General features: G+C 52.9%; 1 protein-coding gene across 10 annotated transcripts in view; it reads left to right on the top strand.

The window, feature by feature from the left end:
• The window catches only part of Actn4 (actinin alpha 4), a 73,033-nt gene that overhangs the window by 53,519 nt on the left and 1,658 nt on the right, over window positions 1–17,856 (top strand). For 3 of the 10 annotated variants that reach the window (XM_087586385.1, NM_031675.2, XM_087586381.1), the window contains 13 exon segments: window positions 246–327; window positions 1,016–1,101; window positions 5,391–5,483; window positions 6,984–7,214; window positions 7,791–7,938; window positions 10,682–10,832; window positions 14,049–14,157; window positions 14,301–14,441; window positions 14,535–14,717; window positions 14,808–14,942; window positions 15,678–15,857; window positions 16,433–16,579; window positions 17,170–17,250. In XM_087586385.1, the coding sequence (XP_087442511.1) occupies window positions 246–327; window positions 1,016–1,101; window positions 5,391–5,483; window positions 6,984–7,214; window positions 7,791–7,938; window positions 10,682–10,832; window positions 14,049–14,157; window positions 14,301–14,441; window positions 14,535–14,717; window positions 14,808–14,942; window positions 15,678–15,857; window positions 16,433–16,579; window positions 17,170–17,250 (1,767 nt within the window). 10 annotated transcript variants of the gene reach the window in all.

Raw genomic sequence — 17,856 nt, 5'->3', positions numbered from 1 at the left:
GCTGTTCTGTGAGAAGCATGCCTGTATTTCTCTAGAGAAAAGGTTGCCATCAAGCTCTGGGCAGGAACTGTGCTATGTAGCAGGCCTTTCTCCCTGTATAGCAGCACACAGGGATGAGAATTCCTAAGACACTTTCCAGCCCTGCTCCTCAAGGCTCCCCTGTCTCAGGCCAGCCCTTTGCCTTTTACACTTGCCTGGGTCCTGTTCCTGACGGAATTCTATGTTTATTCCACCTGCCACCCCAGGATGATCCAGTCACCAACCTAAACAATGCATTTGAAGTGGCTGAGAAATACCTTGATATCCCCAAGATGTTGGATGCTGAGGGTGAGTACCTCCCCTATGTTCAGTCAACACCATGCTACCTTTGGCCTTATTTATCTCTCTGGACCTAGCTTTGGCTGGGCTCCACAACTCATCAGTTTCCAGAAAACCACGGGAGCTGGCTGGCTGAGCCAGGGTGAAAGGCTGGGTGAACCTGGGGTGGTCAGACACAGTCAGAATAGCAGAAAAGGGAGGGTGGCCAGTGCTTAAAGGGTCAATTTTCTAGTACCACAGAGGGGGCAAGGAGGCTGAAGAGGCCAGCTCCCGGCTTCCTGTGAACAACCCTGGCCTCTCTCCTGACCAGCCAAAGGCCTGGGGTCTGGAGCCTGCTACAGTGGAATGTTGTTTTTTCCTTTTCCGGCTTTGCTCCATTTCCCAGCCAGCACCACCCCCAGCAGGACCCGTGTCTCTGGCCTCTGGTGGCCTTTGGAGTTCACTGTCCTGCAGCCCCTTGAGGCCATTCTCAGAGAAAGGAAGTGGCTTCACTCCAGCTCAGTTCCCACAGCGGTGGCCTTTCCTGAGACTGTGGGGGAGGTTAGGATGTGACTGAGCCCATCCAACTGAACAACTATTGTTGAATCAGCGAGAGGGTCTTCCCCCGTGCAGTTGTGGCTTTAGGAGCCTGTGCGTCCTAGCAAGTGATCTCACCCCTCCCTGCTTGGGCCATTTAACCCTTGTTGTTCACTTACAGACATCGTGAACACAGCCCGGCCCGACGAGAAGGCCATAATGACATATGTGTCCAGCTTCTACCATGCCTTTTCAGGAGCGCAGAAGGTACCAGGCAGGGCCAGGCAGCCCTCCTCGCCGCCACTGCCCAATGCTGCCGCTGCCTTTCGCCTCCCACGCTCACTTCATTTCTCTTGCAGACGGCAGTGGCCTCTCTTGGACTGGAAGCCAGCTCCCTCAGTCCTGGGCATTGCCGCCTATCTAGTCCTTGCTCAGTCTATTGAGTGCCTGCTGTACACCAGGCTCTGTTCAGGCAGTGAGAACACAGGCAAGTTCCTGCTGCAAGGAAGCTTATTTCCTAGTTAGGTGAGACAGACAGCATACATCAGGTCTTGTGATATGAGGAGTCAGAGGCGGCCAGGGGACAGGGTGGTGTGGTAGAGGCACCTGGGTCCCCTGGTAGCTGGGGCCATCAGTTGGAAAGGGGCTGGGGCTGCCCGGTGAAGGCTACACAGGCGGCCTCGGGAGTGAAAAGAAAGGCTCAGGTTGCAAAGCAGTGACTTGAGAGACAGGCAAGGAAAGGAAAGTTGCAAAACGCAGCTAGCTGTGGGTCGTTCTGCTTAGGGCTTTTCTTTTTTTTTTTTTAATTTGGGATACCTTTTATTTCATGTTTTTGTTTTTGTTTTAAAGACAATGTCTTGTACATACAGCTCAGCTACCTCTAGAGTCCTAATACTCCATGTGGTACCACTTGAGGCTTTTTAGTTTTACTGGGGGGTGGGGGCGGGGGAGTGACATAGTCCTGGCTGTCCTGGAGTCTTGGAACTTTTTTTTTTTTTTTTTTTTTTTCTTTTTTTCGGAGCTGGGGCCCGAACCCAGGGCCTTGTGCTCACTGGGCAAGTGCTCTACAGCTGAGCTAAATCCCCAACCCCGTCTTGGAACTTTCTATATACAGACCCGGCTGCCTTTGATCTTCCTGTCTCTCCCTCTAGGGTGCTGGGATTGTCAGTGTATGACAGTATGCTTGACTTTTTGACAGAGTCTGATTCTGTAGCTCCTCCTGCCAGAACATCCTAGTGCCAGGATGAGAGCCGTGCACCGTAGAGCCCAGCATCTTTAGGGGTTATACAAAAATGGCTGGAAGTTCAGGTGACATGATTCTGCTGAGGGTTTCAGAAACAGTTGCTTAACTTTTGACTTTTGGCCCCAAATGCAGCTCCTTTCATAGAGTGTAGTCAGTTTAAATGGCCTGTTTGAAAATGAGACTCCTCCCTCAAAGCCTGGTGGCTCTTCTGTGCACCGTGGCAGGGCATGGCCCCCAGGCCTGAGCCTCCCTGGTTTCCAGTCCAGAGCAAGCGCTATTCTTCCCGCATGAGCCTCAGGCTGGCCGGCCACCTCCCTCCTGCATCTTTCACTCTCTCCTGTCTCTCTCTTTCTCTCTCTCTCTCTCTCTGCGCAGATATTGTAGGCACTCTGAGGCCAGATGAGAAGGCCATCATGACTTACGTGTCCTGCTTCTACCACGCCTTCTCGGGGGCCCAGAAGGTGAGCCAGGGTGGGAGGTCCCTGTAGCCAGTCTTTTGCTACTTTGTGGATTCTTTTCCCACCCTTTATCCCCCCAGTTTCACCCCTATTTCTAGATAAGAGAGAAAGAAGGATAGAGTGGGGAGAGAGAGATAGAGATCCCTGAATCTAATTTCTTTTTTTTTTTTTTTTTCTTCCTTCTTTGAGCATGACTATTAACAAATCAGGACCAATACCACCTCTCGGGGCCCTGGGCATTTAATACCCTCTGAAAAGTTCACAGAATCCCAAACTTCACAGTCACAGCTGGCAGACCCACGCCTCTGCTAGAGCCTGAGGCAACTCACAGTCAACTGCTGAGGACAGTCCTAATCAGCCCTGTATCCCACACCTAATTAAAGTGAAAACTATCACTGTAAGATCCCTCCCTCCAGCTGTGGAGTCAGATTTGCCCTTCGAGTCACCTTTCAGTCAGCCCCATGGGACCACACAGGGAGGCCTGGCTAACCAGCTCAGGGTCATTATGGTCATAGGACCCCAGTGCCTTCTGTTTGACAGCAGCCAAAGCCTCACAGACCTTCTTGCATAGCCACTTATAGTGGATGTGACAGCTCTGACCACACACAGAGGAATAGAAGCCCAGATCACTGTAAATAAATGGTAGAGTTAGTGTATGACCCCTTACCTGTCAAGAACTCTACTTCAGGGCCACCACCTACCTGTGAGCCTTCTTTCAGAAAACTGTCTCCTGCCCAAATGCTCTGGAGGCTCCTGGGTAGGTCAAGTAAATATGTCTATTCTGGTATGAGTCTTCCTGAGCCCTGCTTACCTCACACCACCCCCTTGGCTCCACTCTACATAGTGCCGTGGACTCACACTTTTTTTTTTTTTTTTTTTTCCCCTTTTCCCCCGGAGCTGGGGACCAAACCCAGGGCCTTGCGCTTGCTAGGCAAGCGCTCTACCACTGAGCTAAATCCCCAACCCGGACTCACACTTCTACATAGAAGTCTTGGCACTTCTGTGCCCTCCTAGTCTTGTAGGGTGGCTTGGTCAACAGTATTGTGTTAGCAGCCCAGGAGTTAGGGTCAAATGGTACTTGTTTTGGGAACGTTTACCTCCGTGGGGCCTCTCCAAGGCCTTTACCTCCCTAGGTTCCAACAGAACTCCTGTCCACACCAGGGAGGAAATGGAGGCTGTGAGACCCATCTGAAGGAAAAGGAAACTGGGGCTCAGAGACACCGTATACTGTCTTCTAGAACCTTAGGTCTAGTGGGGATGCCATCACGGGCGGTCTGGCCTGGCCTGATTCCCGTTTATAAAATAAGAATCCTATTGCTTCTTACAGGATTGTTCTGGGCATGCAGTAATGGGCTCCAGGGCTTAAGACAGTCTGGCACAGTAAGGGTGCCCAGTTCTTTCCAGGTCCCTCCCCGAATGGCCAGCTTTCAGTGCCTCTTTCCTAGCCACCCCGCATGGGTTAGATCTTGTATTTGGAGTGTTTTGCTGAAGACACGGAGAGCGAAGTTATACCCCTGTCCCCACTGACTGGTAATGAAGACTGAGCAGGACTAGGTAGTGGTGAGTCCAGTTAACAGGTGGGCCTCCCTAGTCTCATGCTGACTCCTACCTGAAACATCCTGTGCCTGGAGCTGTCTTAGGGCTGGTAAAGGGACTGGTAAAGGGGTCAGTCACTAGGAAGAAAGTCCAAGGCCAGAGCAGTTGCAAGTTAGGGGGCATCTGGGCTCAGAATGCTTGTGCTCGGCGTGTCTTCTAAGATAGCCTAGTCTGCAGTGAGGAAAGCGGGGACTCTGCTATATTGACACCCAGCAGTGCCTCAAGGATGCCATCATTTCTCAGAGGCCAGTTCAGTCTTCTCAAAGTGTTTTCTGCGTGAATTCAGTACTGGCATGAGAATACTGTCTTCCCCGTGTCTAGTCACCAAAGCATTCATTCAGTCATCCTTGTCTGCATTTAAGTTCACCAGTTCTGAGCACCTACAATACCCCATGCTTCAGAAGTGGAGTAGAGCACCTCTGGCGAGCAGCTCCCCAGCAGCAGTGTGGGTTAGAGCTTGAGGTACCAACAGCTCAGTTATGGCCAGAAGCTGGCCCTAGCGGCACCTCTGGTTTTGGCCTTTGTCTCACCACCGGACCAAGCCTTGGCGCCTCCTGCCGCACAGTGTGTTGTGTACAGAGCAAGTGCTCGCCGCCTGTGGCAGTTTGTCAGCTCCCTATCTGTGCCGTGTGCGCATGGGAAAGCACACTGGCCCTGGAGCTGACTCCCAAGCCTCTGTTTTCCTCCTCATCACCCTGTAGACCCTCCTCACTATTTCTGTTCCTGTTCTGTTGCCGCTCCAACTCTTCTTGGATCTTTTTTGTGCTGCCTGAAAGGTACCTTGCCTCCCTTCTCCTGTGTGGTGTTTGTCCCTCACCAGGCTTCTAGTGTACAGCAGCCATCTCTGTATTATCTACCCTCCCTGTGCTCCTCTTCTGCCCTTCCTATTGTGACTTGTGCCCATGTGAGCCCCTATGGTCATCAGCCTCGCCTTCAAGTAGGAGCCAGAATGGGCAGGACATGCACCAAGCACTGGGACTGGCTCCTGGCACCTCCACACCACCCCTTCAGTGCTGTTTCCACTCGGTCCCGGGGACGAGAGGCCTGGTTCTTAGCAGGGGCTCAGGTCTTGCCATCCTTCTCAGCAAAGACCCTGAGGACATGTCTGTCCAAGGCCATTTTACTGGAGATGCGCTCCCTCTCCTTTCCCTCTTTGGGGAGTTCTGTGGGTCTTGGACAGCCTGCTTTCAAGGGACCTGCTTGTTAGAGGGAGGGTCCCCAGCCTCTGGCAGCCCTGACTGTGTGCTTCTCCACTCCAGGCTGAGACTGCTGCCAACCGGATCTGCAAGGTGCTGGCTGTGAACCAGGAAAATGAGCACCTGATGGAAGATTACGAGCGCCTGGCCAGTGATGTGAGTGTGCCCGAGCGCGCCACGCCCGCCCCATCAGAGTGAAGGGTAGGCAGGCAGAGCTCGGAAGGCGGCTCAGGTGTTACAAGGACTTATGCTCCCCCACGGAACCTGAGTTCGCTTCCTGACTTCTGGGGACACCAGGCACACAAGGTGGTACATGGACATACATCCAGGCAAAATACCCATACACGTCAAATTGAAAAACAGACGTGTTGGTTTTGTTATTTTTGTTTGGGGAGAGAAGCAACACAGGAGTCAGCAGTAGATGGAGTCTGATGAAGCTCAGGCTGACTTTAAACTTCTGATCCCCCTGCCTCAACCTCCTAAATACTGGAATAACAAACACTGTTTCGCTGTGAAAGCAGATGTAGCATAGCAGTAAGACCTAGAAAATATAAGGTACGGAACGTTTGGCTTGGTGGTCACCGTGCCAGCCAGCTTAGGCTCCTAGGCCTGAGGACTTCAAGGTTACGAGTTTCAGGTGTGAGTGTGAATTGTGGGGTCTCCTGGGTGTTAGGCAGGCACCCCTCTGAGCCATGTGATTTGCGTGGACTGAGGAAACTTGAGAGAGTTCTACTGCCAACCCAAAGCGGCAGCTTCTGCCCAGTTGAGGGTTTATGGATTGACCGTATACTGGCGAGGCTAGGACTGAGACATAGTTGGTTGCTGGAGCTTTTGCCTTACATGCATGGGGTCCTGGCTTCTGAGGGGCCGATAATACAAAATGCGGCACCGGGAGCTGTACCTGCCATTTCCAACCCTAAGACAAGGTGGGAGTCACAGTGCATACTTAGCCAGCTACCTCTGTTTCTGGCTTTGTCTTTGCTGTTAAGAAGCCATTTCTGTGCCTTCATTGTTCTGGAATTTTTTGGGATGGCTAGACTGTTGGCCTCAGAACAGGTCATAAGAACACCTGCCATTTTTTCTTCCAGTTTTCCATTTTTGAGGTGTCAGGCCTTGTGTGTGCACTGGCCATCCTAGTGAGGCACACATATTGTAGGCCCTTACCGTTATATCACGTACACTCAGCAAACCTGGCTTGAGCAGGAGTCTCAAGACAGCCATAGCCTGTGTGTCCAGCAGTCACAAGTCCTCTGACAGTATGGAAAGGGGTCTTCTGGGAAGGGACAATGGACTTGAACCGTCCACTTTAGTCTGGGCAAGGAAGACCCTGAGCAGAAAGTAGGGGATAGCAGTGTTCCCAGGTGCACACAGTCATAGACCTCTGCTGTGGGTTCCCACAGAAGTCATGGAGAATTTGGGTTTGGGAGCAAGGCAGCCCTGAGGACAGGGCTTTTGAAACTCCACATTCGGGTTGGGGATTTAGCTCAGTGGTAGAGTGCTTGCCTAGCAAGCGCAAGGCCCTGGGTTCAGTCCTCAGCTCCGGGAAAAACAAAACAAAACTCCACATTCTGCTTCCCTATAAGCTGGGGGGGGGCAGTCCCAGCAGTACTCTGAGCACCTCCATAGTAGTTACCATGGCTTCCTATGGGCCCACAGCTTCTAGAGTGGATCCGGCGCACCATCCCCTGGCTGGAAGACCGTGTGCCTCAGAAGACCATCCAGGAGATGCAGCAGAAGCTGGAGGACTTCCGAGACTATAGGCGTGTGCACAAGCCCCCCAAGGTACAGGAGAAGTGTCAGCTGGAGATCAACTTCAACACCCTGCAGACCAAGCTGCGGCTGAGCAACCGGCCTGCCTTCATGCCCTCCGAGGGCAGGATGGTCTCGGTGAGTGCACTGCCACCTGGGGCCAGGGCATCACCTGCCAAACCGAAGTAGACCGACATTGTTATAGTTTGGGGCAGGGATGATGATGGGCGAGCTTCACGTTTCCTGACTATTTCTCCTGAGGTTTTACCCCCAGAATTCTCTGTACTACTGCCCCAGCCATACCACAGTTTGTGTGGACTGTTTGAATTTGCCAGGACTCCAGGTTAGCAAGTGTCTGAGACCCTCTATGGGGGAGGGATAGCGAGGCACCTTTCAAGGTCTACTCAGCAGCATCCATCCATTGCTTTGCCCACCTGCCCGCTCATACGAGATTCATTTACTTAAACCAAAACAATCAGTGCAAAGGTCAGCGTTCAGTCCCCAGCATCCATGTCAGGCAGCTCACATCCAAGCCACCCGTAACTCCTGCCTCTGTGAGGAGACACACACACACACACACACACACACACACACACACACACACACACACACACACACAGCATCTGTCCATTGTGTCCGTGTAGACAGAGCTGCAGGGTTGGGTCAGGAAGGCCTCTCCATCCTGTAAGACTTCTGCTTTCTCCTACCCCACAGGACATCAACAATGGGTGGCAACATCTGGAGCAGGCTGAGAAGGGCTATGAAGAATGGCTCTTGAATGAAATCCGTAGGCTGGAACGACTTGATCACCTGGCAGAGAAATTCCGGCAGAAGGCTTCCATCCATGAGGCCTGGACCGATGGTATGCTTCCCATGCTCCACTGCTCTCTGTCTGCTCTCAGGTATAAGAGCACACGTAGCCCTCTCCTGGATTATCCAGGAACAACACTGCAAGACTCTTCCGTGTGCCTTCACACTTGCTCTGTCCTTACCAAGAATGGTGTCCAATCCCAAGTTCTGCCTACCACACTGTCTGTGACTGTGGGCTTCGCGCCCATTGTCTGGGTTGCATTAGTTTCTCTTCAGCCACCTCCTGGCTTCCCTGGCATGTCTGAGGATGGTGCTCCAGTCATCACCCTGTCCCAAAGCCTGTTTCCCAGCAGCCCTGCAGCTGCCTGTCTCTGACTCAGGATGTAGAATTCCATCATGTCCTTGAGACCCACTCCATCACTGAGATTCCAGATAGATTCCCGGGAGACCTAAAGCCCTCAGAAAATGCCCACGGAAAGTAAAAGTCATGCCATGACACGCCCACAAACAAGCTGTCACTCGGAGGCCCTGGGCTCAGTCTCACTGCTGAGACATAAATAGCTCTCCAAAAGACACCTCCTTCTATAACACCATCTCCCTTCCACCCCAATTCTCCACCACTGCTCCCCCATGGCTCCACAGGGAGCTCCTTAACTCTGGGCATATAGCCCCAGATAGATGCTGAGCCCCCACCCCTCTAGAGACTTTGGCAACTGCACAGCTCACAGACTGCACCACTGTGTTCCTGCTCTCACATTAGCTCAGCCCTGCTGTTGTCCAGAGCAGGCCAAGGAGGGAATACAGGAGACAGAAGACAGGTGGGTGCAGACACTACCTCCTGCCTCAGAAATGATGCCCTTTCAAGGAGGGCGTGTTGGTTGTGATGCCAGGTTGGAGGGAATGGGGCCCTCATTTAGTTTATTTATTCACTCATTCATTTGAAACACATCTCTAGCCAGATGGCAGCTCATGCCTGCAATCTCTGTACTTGGGAAACTGAAGCAGGAGGTCAGCCTGGGCTGTATAGAGGGTTCCAGATTGGTCTGCAATACAGTGTGAGGCACTACTTACTGTCTTGAAAACCCAAACAAAATACCACACCTGTGGCCGTGAATCTGAGCCACTTGGTTGTGCTCGGCCTTGTGTGCTAGTGTCCCAAGTGGGTAAATCCTGCCCTGAGAGAATTTGGGCATATAGGCTTACACTTCTCTTGTGAGGACCCCTAAGTATGTAAGGAATGCCATAATTCCTGTGTCCCATACATAGCTAAGGTGTTTTCTGCTGTGTCTTGCCAGCTCATTTCTAGATGATTCTGTGGTTCTCACAAAATGAACTGGAGTACCCAACCTAGGGCTGCCAGACCTCTGGCAGCTGGTTTCGTGGCTGTGAGTATGGTAACCCCTCAGAGCTTCTGAGGCTTGCACTGGAGGGATCTAGGAATGAGGCCCACCTACAGCCAGGCCCAATAATGGTTGACGCCTTCACACACCTGTCCCTCTCAACGGTTGATTGGCAGACCTCCTGAGCCCCTTTCCTATATTCTAAATCACTGTGAAACCCCTGCCTAAGGGCACGGGGAATCAGAGGTGGTTTGCCCATGTGGATGACTTCCAGAGGGACCTGAGTGCCTGGGAATAAACCCAGACACCACTGAGCCCCATACACATCCCGTGGCTGAATGTAGATACACTTGCCAGTTCCCTGCTGAAACAGCTGAGGCTGAATTCTTCTCAGCTGCTATTTCTGGTTCCCACCCTTGGGAGAAAGCAGTTTGGAGAAGGGAATTGCAAGCTTGCCTTGTGGTTAGGCCCTCTGGCCTGGAGCAGGGGTGGCAGGCCTGTGGAGTCTGTTTTCTGAGTCCATCTCTTGCCTCCTGGTGCCAGCCCTGGCCTGGGGGTGGCTGGCAGTTGCTAAGCAGATGAGGCTGGGAGTGGCTGAGCGGGGGTGGCACCAACTCTTTCCATTCTTAACCATCATCTTGCTAAAATTCAGGATGGGCAAGGCCACATATGTGCTGTTGCTGGCACTGTTCTACCAATGGGAGGTTGGTCAAGGGGTGCCAGCTGTGTGCCAGGTGCTCTGGGCTCTGATCTGAGGGTGAGTCCAGAAGCCATTGGAAGCAGGGCTCCTTGAGGAAGAAAGTGAAAATCCTGGCTGGCATTTCCCTCAGTGCCCTGTCCTCCCATAACTTACTAGCAGGCTGCTTGGGCTTTTGCTCTGAGCATGTAATTAGCCCGGCTCCAGAACTAATAATAGTGTTTCTCCTTTCCTTCAAAGGGTTTGGACAGCCCCACCTCACTGTGCCGAGAAAGCGGGTGGGGTGACAAGACTGGGTTAGGACCACCACCCAGCAGAGCTGGCTCTAAAAAGCTGGCACGGGCTCAGCTCCTGGGCCCAGACTCCAGGGTCATCCCTTTCCTGACCCTGCTGGGCCTGGCTGAAAGCCTGGGGCTTCTCCCACTCACCATCCTCCACAAATGGGTGTCTGTAACTTTTCAGCCTTGGTATCAACTTCTATCCTGGTTCTCCTAGCAGTAAGAGACACTATGTAGAGCTTGGGAGTTACACTGTGATATCTGTCTCAGGCCCAGAACACCAAGTGTCTTCTAAGTCTGCACAGAATACATAGAACATAAATGGGCTTGGGGTTTCCCCAGGGGGCAAGGAGGAAGGTTCAAGAGCTTCTAGGCTCCATCATTTGGGGTAACAGATATGATGCATATCTGCTGCACTTCTCCCCCTCAGATAGATAGCTCTGTGACTGTTGTTAAGGCACCTCTCTGCCACACCTGTAGGGAAGGAGGCCATGCTGAAGCACCGGGACTATGAGACAGCCACCCTGTCAGACATCAAAGCTCTGATCCGAAAGCATGAGGCCTTTGAGAGTGACCTGGCGGCGCACCAGGACCGCGTGGAGCAGATCGCGGCTATTGCCCAGGAGCTCAAGTACGTATGCACCCATGGCATCATCACCTGGCAGTTCTGTCCCCAGCTCTCAACCCTGCCTCCTCCTATACACCAGGAGTGCCTTACAGAAGGAAATCTTCTGCCCATGCTGTCTCAATACCAAGAAGCATAAGGGACCTAGGGTCTCCCGCATAGGGATGACCTCAGTCTCTTAAGGGTCCCTCTCTCCCTGCCTGTCACCTTGTATGAGGAGTGCTAGACAGTGAGCCTGTTGTTCTGTCTGTTCGCATTCCTGCTCAGAATACAGTCACCAGTGTCCTCTTCCCCTGCCCAGGCACATAAATGTGGGCACACAGTTAGTACACTGCACCTCAAGAGCCAATGAATGGGGTTCTTATTCTACCATTGCCGTGGCTAGCATCGAGGAGGGGCCAGGGAGTGGGAGGCCCAGCCCATTGCATCATGGAAAAATCCACAGGCCCTGAAGGAGCTCCCAAAATAAGATCCTTGGCTGGAACTGCTCTTTCCTCAGACACCCCCACCCACTATTCACCCCAAACTCAAGCAATTCTGCAAGGCCTTCCCACCCGTGCCAGTGGGGCCACAGGAGCAGGCTAGTTTCTTCCTGCTTCCTACTGCTGTTGGCTGCAGTTTATACATTTGCACATCAGAGTCAAAACTATAGTACTGTGACCTGCGGGTAATTTTGGTGCCATAGGGTACTGTCCAGGGGCCTGCTTGTCCAAACAAAGGGAAGAGTACAAATGGTGCCTTCATATGAGTGACAGGGGAGATGCCCATGAATGTGGAGAGCTGGGCTAGCCTGCTCTTCAGATACTAGGTCCCAGCCACCTGAGGCCTGTTCCCTTGAGGCAAGGTCAGGCAGCCCCAGAAACAACACTCAGACGTGGCCCCAGAGGAAGGAAAGGAGGCTACCCAGGTACCATCCCATTGCCCGTTGCCGGTCTATAGCAATGTCACAGAACTCTCAAGTTCGTGCTTAACCACTGACAAGACTGTTAATCTTTATTGGCCCAGCATTTCTCAAGTCAATGAAGTAAGTGCCAGTGTGTGAATGCTTCAGAGACAGACAGACAGACAGACAGACAGACAGAATGCATCGTGCCAGTTTCTCACACCTGAGTCTGCTGTGCCACTTTCCCTGCCTGTCAGAAAGCTTAACTTGTACACGGGACACATCAAGAGGTCAACAGCAGGGGTTGGGGATTTAGCTCAGTGGTAGAGCGATTGCTTAGGAAGCGCAAGGCCCTGGGTTCGGTCCCCAGCTCCGAAAAAAAGAACCAAAAAAAAAAAAAAAAAAGAGGTTAACAGCAGCAGTAAAATAGTACAGCTGAATGGACAGGGTTTCTCTGTAGACCAGGCTGGCCTCAAACTCAAGAGATCCTCTGCCTCCAAGTCCTGGGATTAAAGATGCTGGTCATCACATCTGGCTTTAGAAGTTGGTAATAAGCATTGCAGCTGGTCTTTTCTACCTTGTGTGTTCTTTCTCCCCTTGGTTTCTCCCCCCATAATGATATTAAAGAGAAAGGATAGAGGAGAAAGATTCATGAATCTTAATTTCTTTCCTCATAGTCAGTTGCTAAGGACAGTCCAAAGCAGCCACATATCCCTGTACCTGGGATTTAAATGAAAGCTTGCCCGCTTGCTCATTCATTCATTCATTCATTCGTTTTTTATGCAGTGTTCTACCTGCACAACCAGAAGAGGGTACCACATCTCACAGATGGTTATGAGCGACCATGTAGTTCCCGTGAATTTAGCTCAGGACCTCTGGAAAGACCTCTTAACTTCTGAGCCCTTTCTCTAGCCTGAAAGCACATTTTTATAATAATGTTTTTTAAGAAACAAAAATTTCAAAATTGTCACTTCAGAGCACTTATATAAGGACCTTTGAAGACAGCAACCTTAACTGCTTCAATAATCAGGACTGTGGAAAGCCAGGCTTTGTTTATTTTGTTTCGAGGCACGGTCTCTCTTGTTCATAAAGACCTGATCCTGTAGCTCACTGGCCTTAAACTCAATCTTGTTTTAGCATCCATGGTGCTGAGAAGACAGTTTTGAGCTACTGCATGCCGTCTCTGCTAGATGTTGGTAAAATTAAAATTGCAGCCTAGAGCAGGAAAATGGGTCAGTGAGTCAAGGCATTTCCCGCCACGTCTGGAGATCCAAGTTGGATCCTGAGATCTACAAGGTGGAAAAGAACCCTCTCCACAAATTTTCCTCTGACCTACACACACGAGCACACAAAACAAATAAGTAAATAAATGTAGAAGCATTTTAGAGAACAGTGCTCGAGAGGTGTTCAGTGCTCGAGAAGGTGCACTGTCCCACGGGCTAGAGTTCAGGTCTCAGGACCCACATCTGCCGGCTCTGCCTGGGGCTGCAGGTCCAGTGGGTCCCTCCTGTCCTCCATGAGCACATGTGCTTAGAAGGCTCAGTAGGTGAAAGGTTTACTGTATAAACATGAGGGTGAGTTTGTATCCCTAGAGCACATGTGAAATCTCCATGGTGGGTGGCACATGCCTGTAACCTCAGCCCAGGTTAGGTGGGAACAAGAGGGTCCCAAGAGCTCCAGGTTCAGTGAGAGGCCTTGTGGAGAGGTGGGTGCCACACAAGCCTGACAACAGGAGTTCATTCTCCGGATCGCACAGAAAGCTGGATACCCTGTAGCCCTGGCGCCTCTAACTTCCCAGGAACTCTTAGGCCAGCTAGCCTGACGTATGAAGCCCAGAAACCATAACACAGGGGGAGGGAGGCAAAGCCAAATCCTGAAAGCTGTCCTCTCATCTCCACACACATCCTGACACGTGTGTGTGTGTGTGTGTGTGTGTGTGTGTGTGTGTGTGTGTGTGTGTGTGTGTGTGCGCGCGTGTACACGCTAATAATGAAGTAAGCTTGAGGTGGGTGTGTTGGGGTGCACACCTTCAACCCCAGTGCTCAGAGTGTAAGGGGAAGGGACTTTTCAGTGAGACTCTGTCTAAATGGGAAGAGAAGGTGGGGTCACTGAGGGAGACACTGACGTTGATCTCCACCCTCCATGAGTGCATAGGTGGGACACAGAGTAGCCTGGCTGTGCCTGTGCTGACGTCATAGCTGAAAGTAAAAGGAAACTCAGCTCCTCCCACCCACCCTCCTGCCCCAGTCTGTCACCTGCACCAGGGCCTGAGGTGCCAGGGGCAGAGTCTATGCATACCCCCACCCGTCTGCTGGGTCTCATCTCTGTCTGCTCCACAGCGAACTGGACTACTATGACTCCCACAACGTCAACACACGGTGCCAGAAGATCTGTGACCAGTGGGATAACCTGGGCTCTCTGACCCACAGTCGCAGGGAAGCCTTGGAGGTGAGAAGAGGGGTGTGTCACTAGGGAGCCTGATGCCCTCCAGGGATGTTGGGGACTTTTAGGGGTGTGTCTTTAGAGGCCCTCAGGTATTTACTTACCTGCCGCCCGGCTTCCCTGTCCCCACCCCTTTTTGCATACTACAGAAAACAGAGAAACAGCTGGAGACCATCGACCAGCTACACTTGGAGTATGCTAAGCGGGCCGCGCCCTTCAACAACTGGATGGAGAGTGCCATGGAGGACCTGCAGGACATGTTCATCGTCCACACCATCGAGGAGATCGAGGTCCGCCCCGCCACACCCTCGATAAAGATAAAGGCAGTCCCACCCCACCCCAAGAGAGGCAGGCTGCATTCTTCACTCCCTTTCTTCCTCTAGGGCCTGATCTCAGCCCACGACCAGTTCAAGTCCACCCTGCCAGATGCCGACAGGGAGCGTGAGGCCATCCTGGCCATCCACAAAGAGGCCCAAAGGATCGCTGAGAGCAATCACATCAAGCTGTCGGGCAGCAACCCCTACACCAGCGTTACACCCCAGATCATCAACTCCAAATGGGAGAAGGTGGGCAGGCTGATGTGCAGGGGCTGGGCTGGGCTGGGCTGACCAGGTGGGGGAGCCGTCCCCTGACTTCTGGGGCTGCACATCCTACAGGTGCAGCAGCTGGTGCCGAAGCGGGACCACGCACTCCTGGAAGAGCAGAGCAAGCAGCAATCCAATGAGCACCTTCGCCGACAGTTTGCCAGCCAAGCCAATATGGTGGGGCCCTGGATCCAGACCAAGATGGAGGTAAGGTTGCCCCACCCCACTGACCCAGGCTGCCTGTCAGCTGAGAGAGTCCTGCGGGTCCTCCCTGCGGCCCGGCAGTGGACTCCATGGCTTGGTAGATCTGACCTCACCCCAGTTGACCTCATAGGACTGCCCAGAGGGAAATACCAAGCAGGCGGAAGCCTGGCTATCAATGGGCTAGAGCTGGTTTGGGCCCTGACTATGATCTGAGCGCAGCGCTGGCTTGCCTTCCACTCCTGTGCTCTCATCTGTGGTGACAGTGTTCCCACAACAAGCGGCTTTTGCTCACCGCTCTGTGCTAGAGCCTTGTGAGGGCTGTAGTGTAGCTATGAGCAACACAGTACCTAGAGACACTCCTGACAGGCACGGGGTAGTTTGTACGGTAGCAGCTCTACCTGCCCCACTGCCCTAGTGCTCAGTGCCAGGCAGTGCAGAGTGGGGTTCCGCCAACAGCCAGAGGCTTGTCCTCCTTTTGTTCTTTAGGTTCTTGTTTCTAAGTTGTTGTAGGGTGAAGGCACCTTCCCCAATCGATTGGTCTGTCCTCCCTGAGTTCCCTTTCTCTGTCACAGTGCAGGGCCTCAGGGAGGAAGGGAGGGATCAAGAGTAGCTGGGGAGGGAGGTTGATGTGTGTAAAGCAGACTCTCACCACCAAAGCGTGGGGTGGACCAAAAGGCCTTCCAGATGACACAGCAGCCTGGACTGGCATCACTCCCGGGGTCTGTCCCCACCTTGCAGGAGATTGGGCGCATCTCCATCGAGATGAACGGGACTCTGGAAGACCAGCTGAGTCACTTGAAGCAGTACGAGCGCAGCATTGTGGACTACAAGCCCAACCTGGACTTGCTGGAGCAGCAGCACCAGCTCATCCAGGAGGCCCTCATCTTCGACAACAAGCACACCAACTACACAATGGAGGTGTGTACTACTGCCAGGGAGAGATGGCCACCACACACTCCACACCTTTCTAAAACCATGTGGAAGTTACCAAAAGTGTGGACCGTATCAAATGGCCCAAATCCCAGAATTCAGTCAGGGTCAGAGGCAGGAGGAATGGGAGGAGTTCTAGGAGTACTAGGCCAGCCTGGACTACATACAGAGAGAGATCGCCTTTACAAACTAGTATATATAGACCTTTGAAAAACTTACAGGGTTCTGTAAGTTCCATTCTGGAATACCTGACCCAGAAAGGGTCACATTCACACCCTCCTGTAACTCAGCACTTTGAGCCTTACCCAAGCAGCAAGTCCAGGCCACATTGGGACAGCCCAGTAGAAGGGAGGGTATGGAGCAGTGACCAGCATAATTGTAGACTTGTCACATGTCCCAAGCCTCTTGGCCGTTGCTCATCTGCCACATCTGTATGGAGTAAGTGATAATTCGCAAAGGTCCTGTGTCCCCTGTCAGCTGGAGATATGGGATCCCCTCTCCCCAGACCGTCATTTGCTGAGGACAGCCACCCATCCATCTAGTCACCCCTCTTCCTCCCTCAGCACCTCCGTGTGGGCTGGGAGCAGCTGCTCACCACCATTGCCCGCACCATCAACGAGGTAGAGAATCAGATCCTCACCCGAGATGCCAAGGGCATCAGCCAGGAGCAAATGCAGGAGTTCCGAGCCTCCTTCAACCACTTTGACAAGGTAACCCCACCCCCACCCCACACCGGCAGAGCGTGACCTTTCGTCTCCCCATTGTTATGTCCCTCCTACCCTCTCCATCTGCTCATCCATCCATCCCATTAGCCACTGTCCATAGAATGAGCAGGACCCAGAGTACACACAAGGCCAGGTGGGCAAAGGTCCCAGAACTCTGGTCCCCATGTGCAGGGTTTTAAACATTTGGACCTAGACTGGTAGCCTCTTGAGAAGAATTCTGAGTGTTGAGTTTGATTGTCTCCAGACGACCTTTGACCCAGTACCACGGCCACTGGGCTTCTGTGTGTAGCCTCATAGACTTCCCTGTAAGCACGGAAGGCAGGGAAAGTTCCTCTCTATCTTTGAGCCCCAGACTTGGTCCTGCGCGCTGCCTGCTCAACTCCCACGGAGGCCATGGAGGCCTGTGCCCCACGAATTCCTGGCCACCAGCTTGTCTACATCACCTCTAACTGTGTGTTTCCCTTCCCATGTGTCCTCCTCCCCCGCCCACTGCATGTGGCCTGGCCCCTCTCCCACTTCCGTGGCCTGGTCTCTGCATCACCCCTGTACGCCCGCCTTCGATGGCCTCCCGGCAGGACCATGGCGGGGCACTGGGGCCTGAGGAATTCAAGGCCTGCCTCATCAGCCTGGGCTACGACGTGGAGAATGACCGGCAGGTACGCGCACCACAGCCCCAGCAGACTGGCATTAACTGCTCTTTTCTCTTTTCTCCCTCCCTCTCACCACTCCCCTGCCATTCTGTGCTGTCTCCTGGCTCTCTTGCCTCCTCCCTCATGTCTCTGGACACTTTTCCCCTTACCTGGTCTCTGGGCCTCCTGGCTCCTTGCTTCTCCATTGTCCTGTCTGTCCGCTGTGCACATGGGGCCTACTCTGGGCCTGGCCTCTGCTATGCCTGCGTCCTGGGAGCAGAAGCAGACAGGCAGCATGGACTCAGATGACTTCAGGGCTCTGCTTATCTCCACAGGATACAGCCTGGTATGCTGCCTCTGCCTCCCCTGCCTCTGCTCCTCCTCCTTCCCCAGCCCCCTCACTGCCTCCTGAGCTTCCATATCTTCCTGGGGCCGCTCCTCCACCCTGCAGTGCAACAAGGCCTTGCTTGCCTCCTTCTCTGCTCTGCTGCACTGGAGGGACTGGGGTCCTTCCAGTGGACACCCCACCCCCCATCCCCAACAAACAAAATCCACCTCTTCCTACAAGTGTCTAGGGGACAGTCTTCCCACTCTCCCTTCTCTTTCTGTTTCTCGCTTTCTTCCCCCACTCAC

The sequence above is a fragment of the Rattus norvegicus genome, chromosome 1 (assembly GCF_021556685.1).
Source record: "Rattus norvegicus strain SHRSP/BbbUtx chromosome 1, alternate assembly SHRSP_T2T, whole genome shotgun sequence".
NCBI classification, from domain to species: Eukaryota; Metazoa; Chordata; class Mammalia; order Rodentia; family Muridae; genus Rattus; species Rattus norvegicus.
The sequence above is the reverse complement of the archived record's forward strand: the minus strand, read 5'-3'. Positions and strand labels throughout refer to the sequence as shown.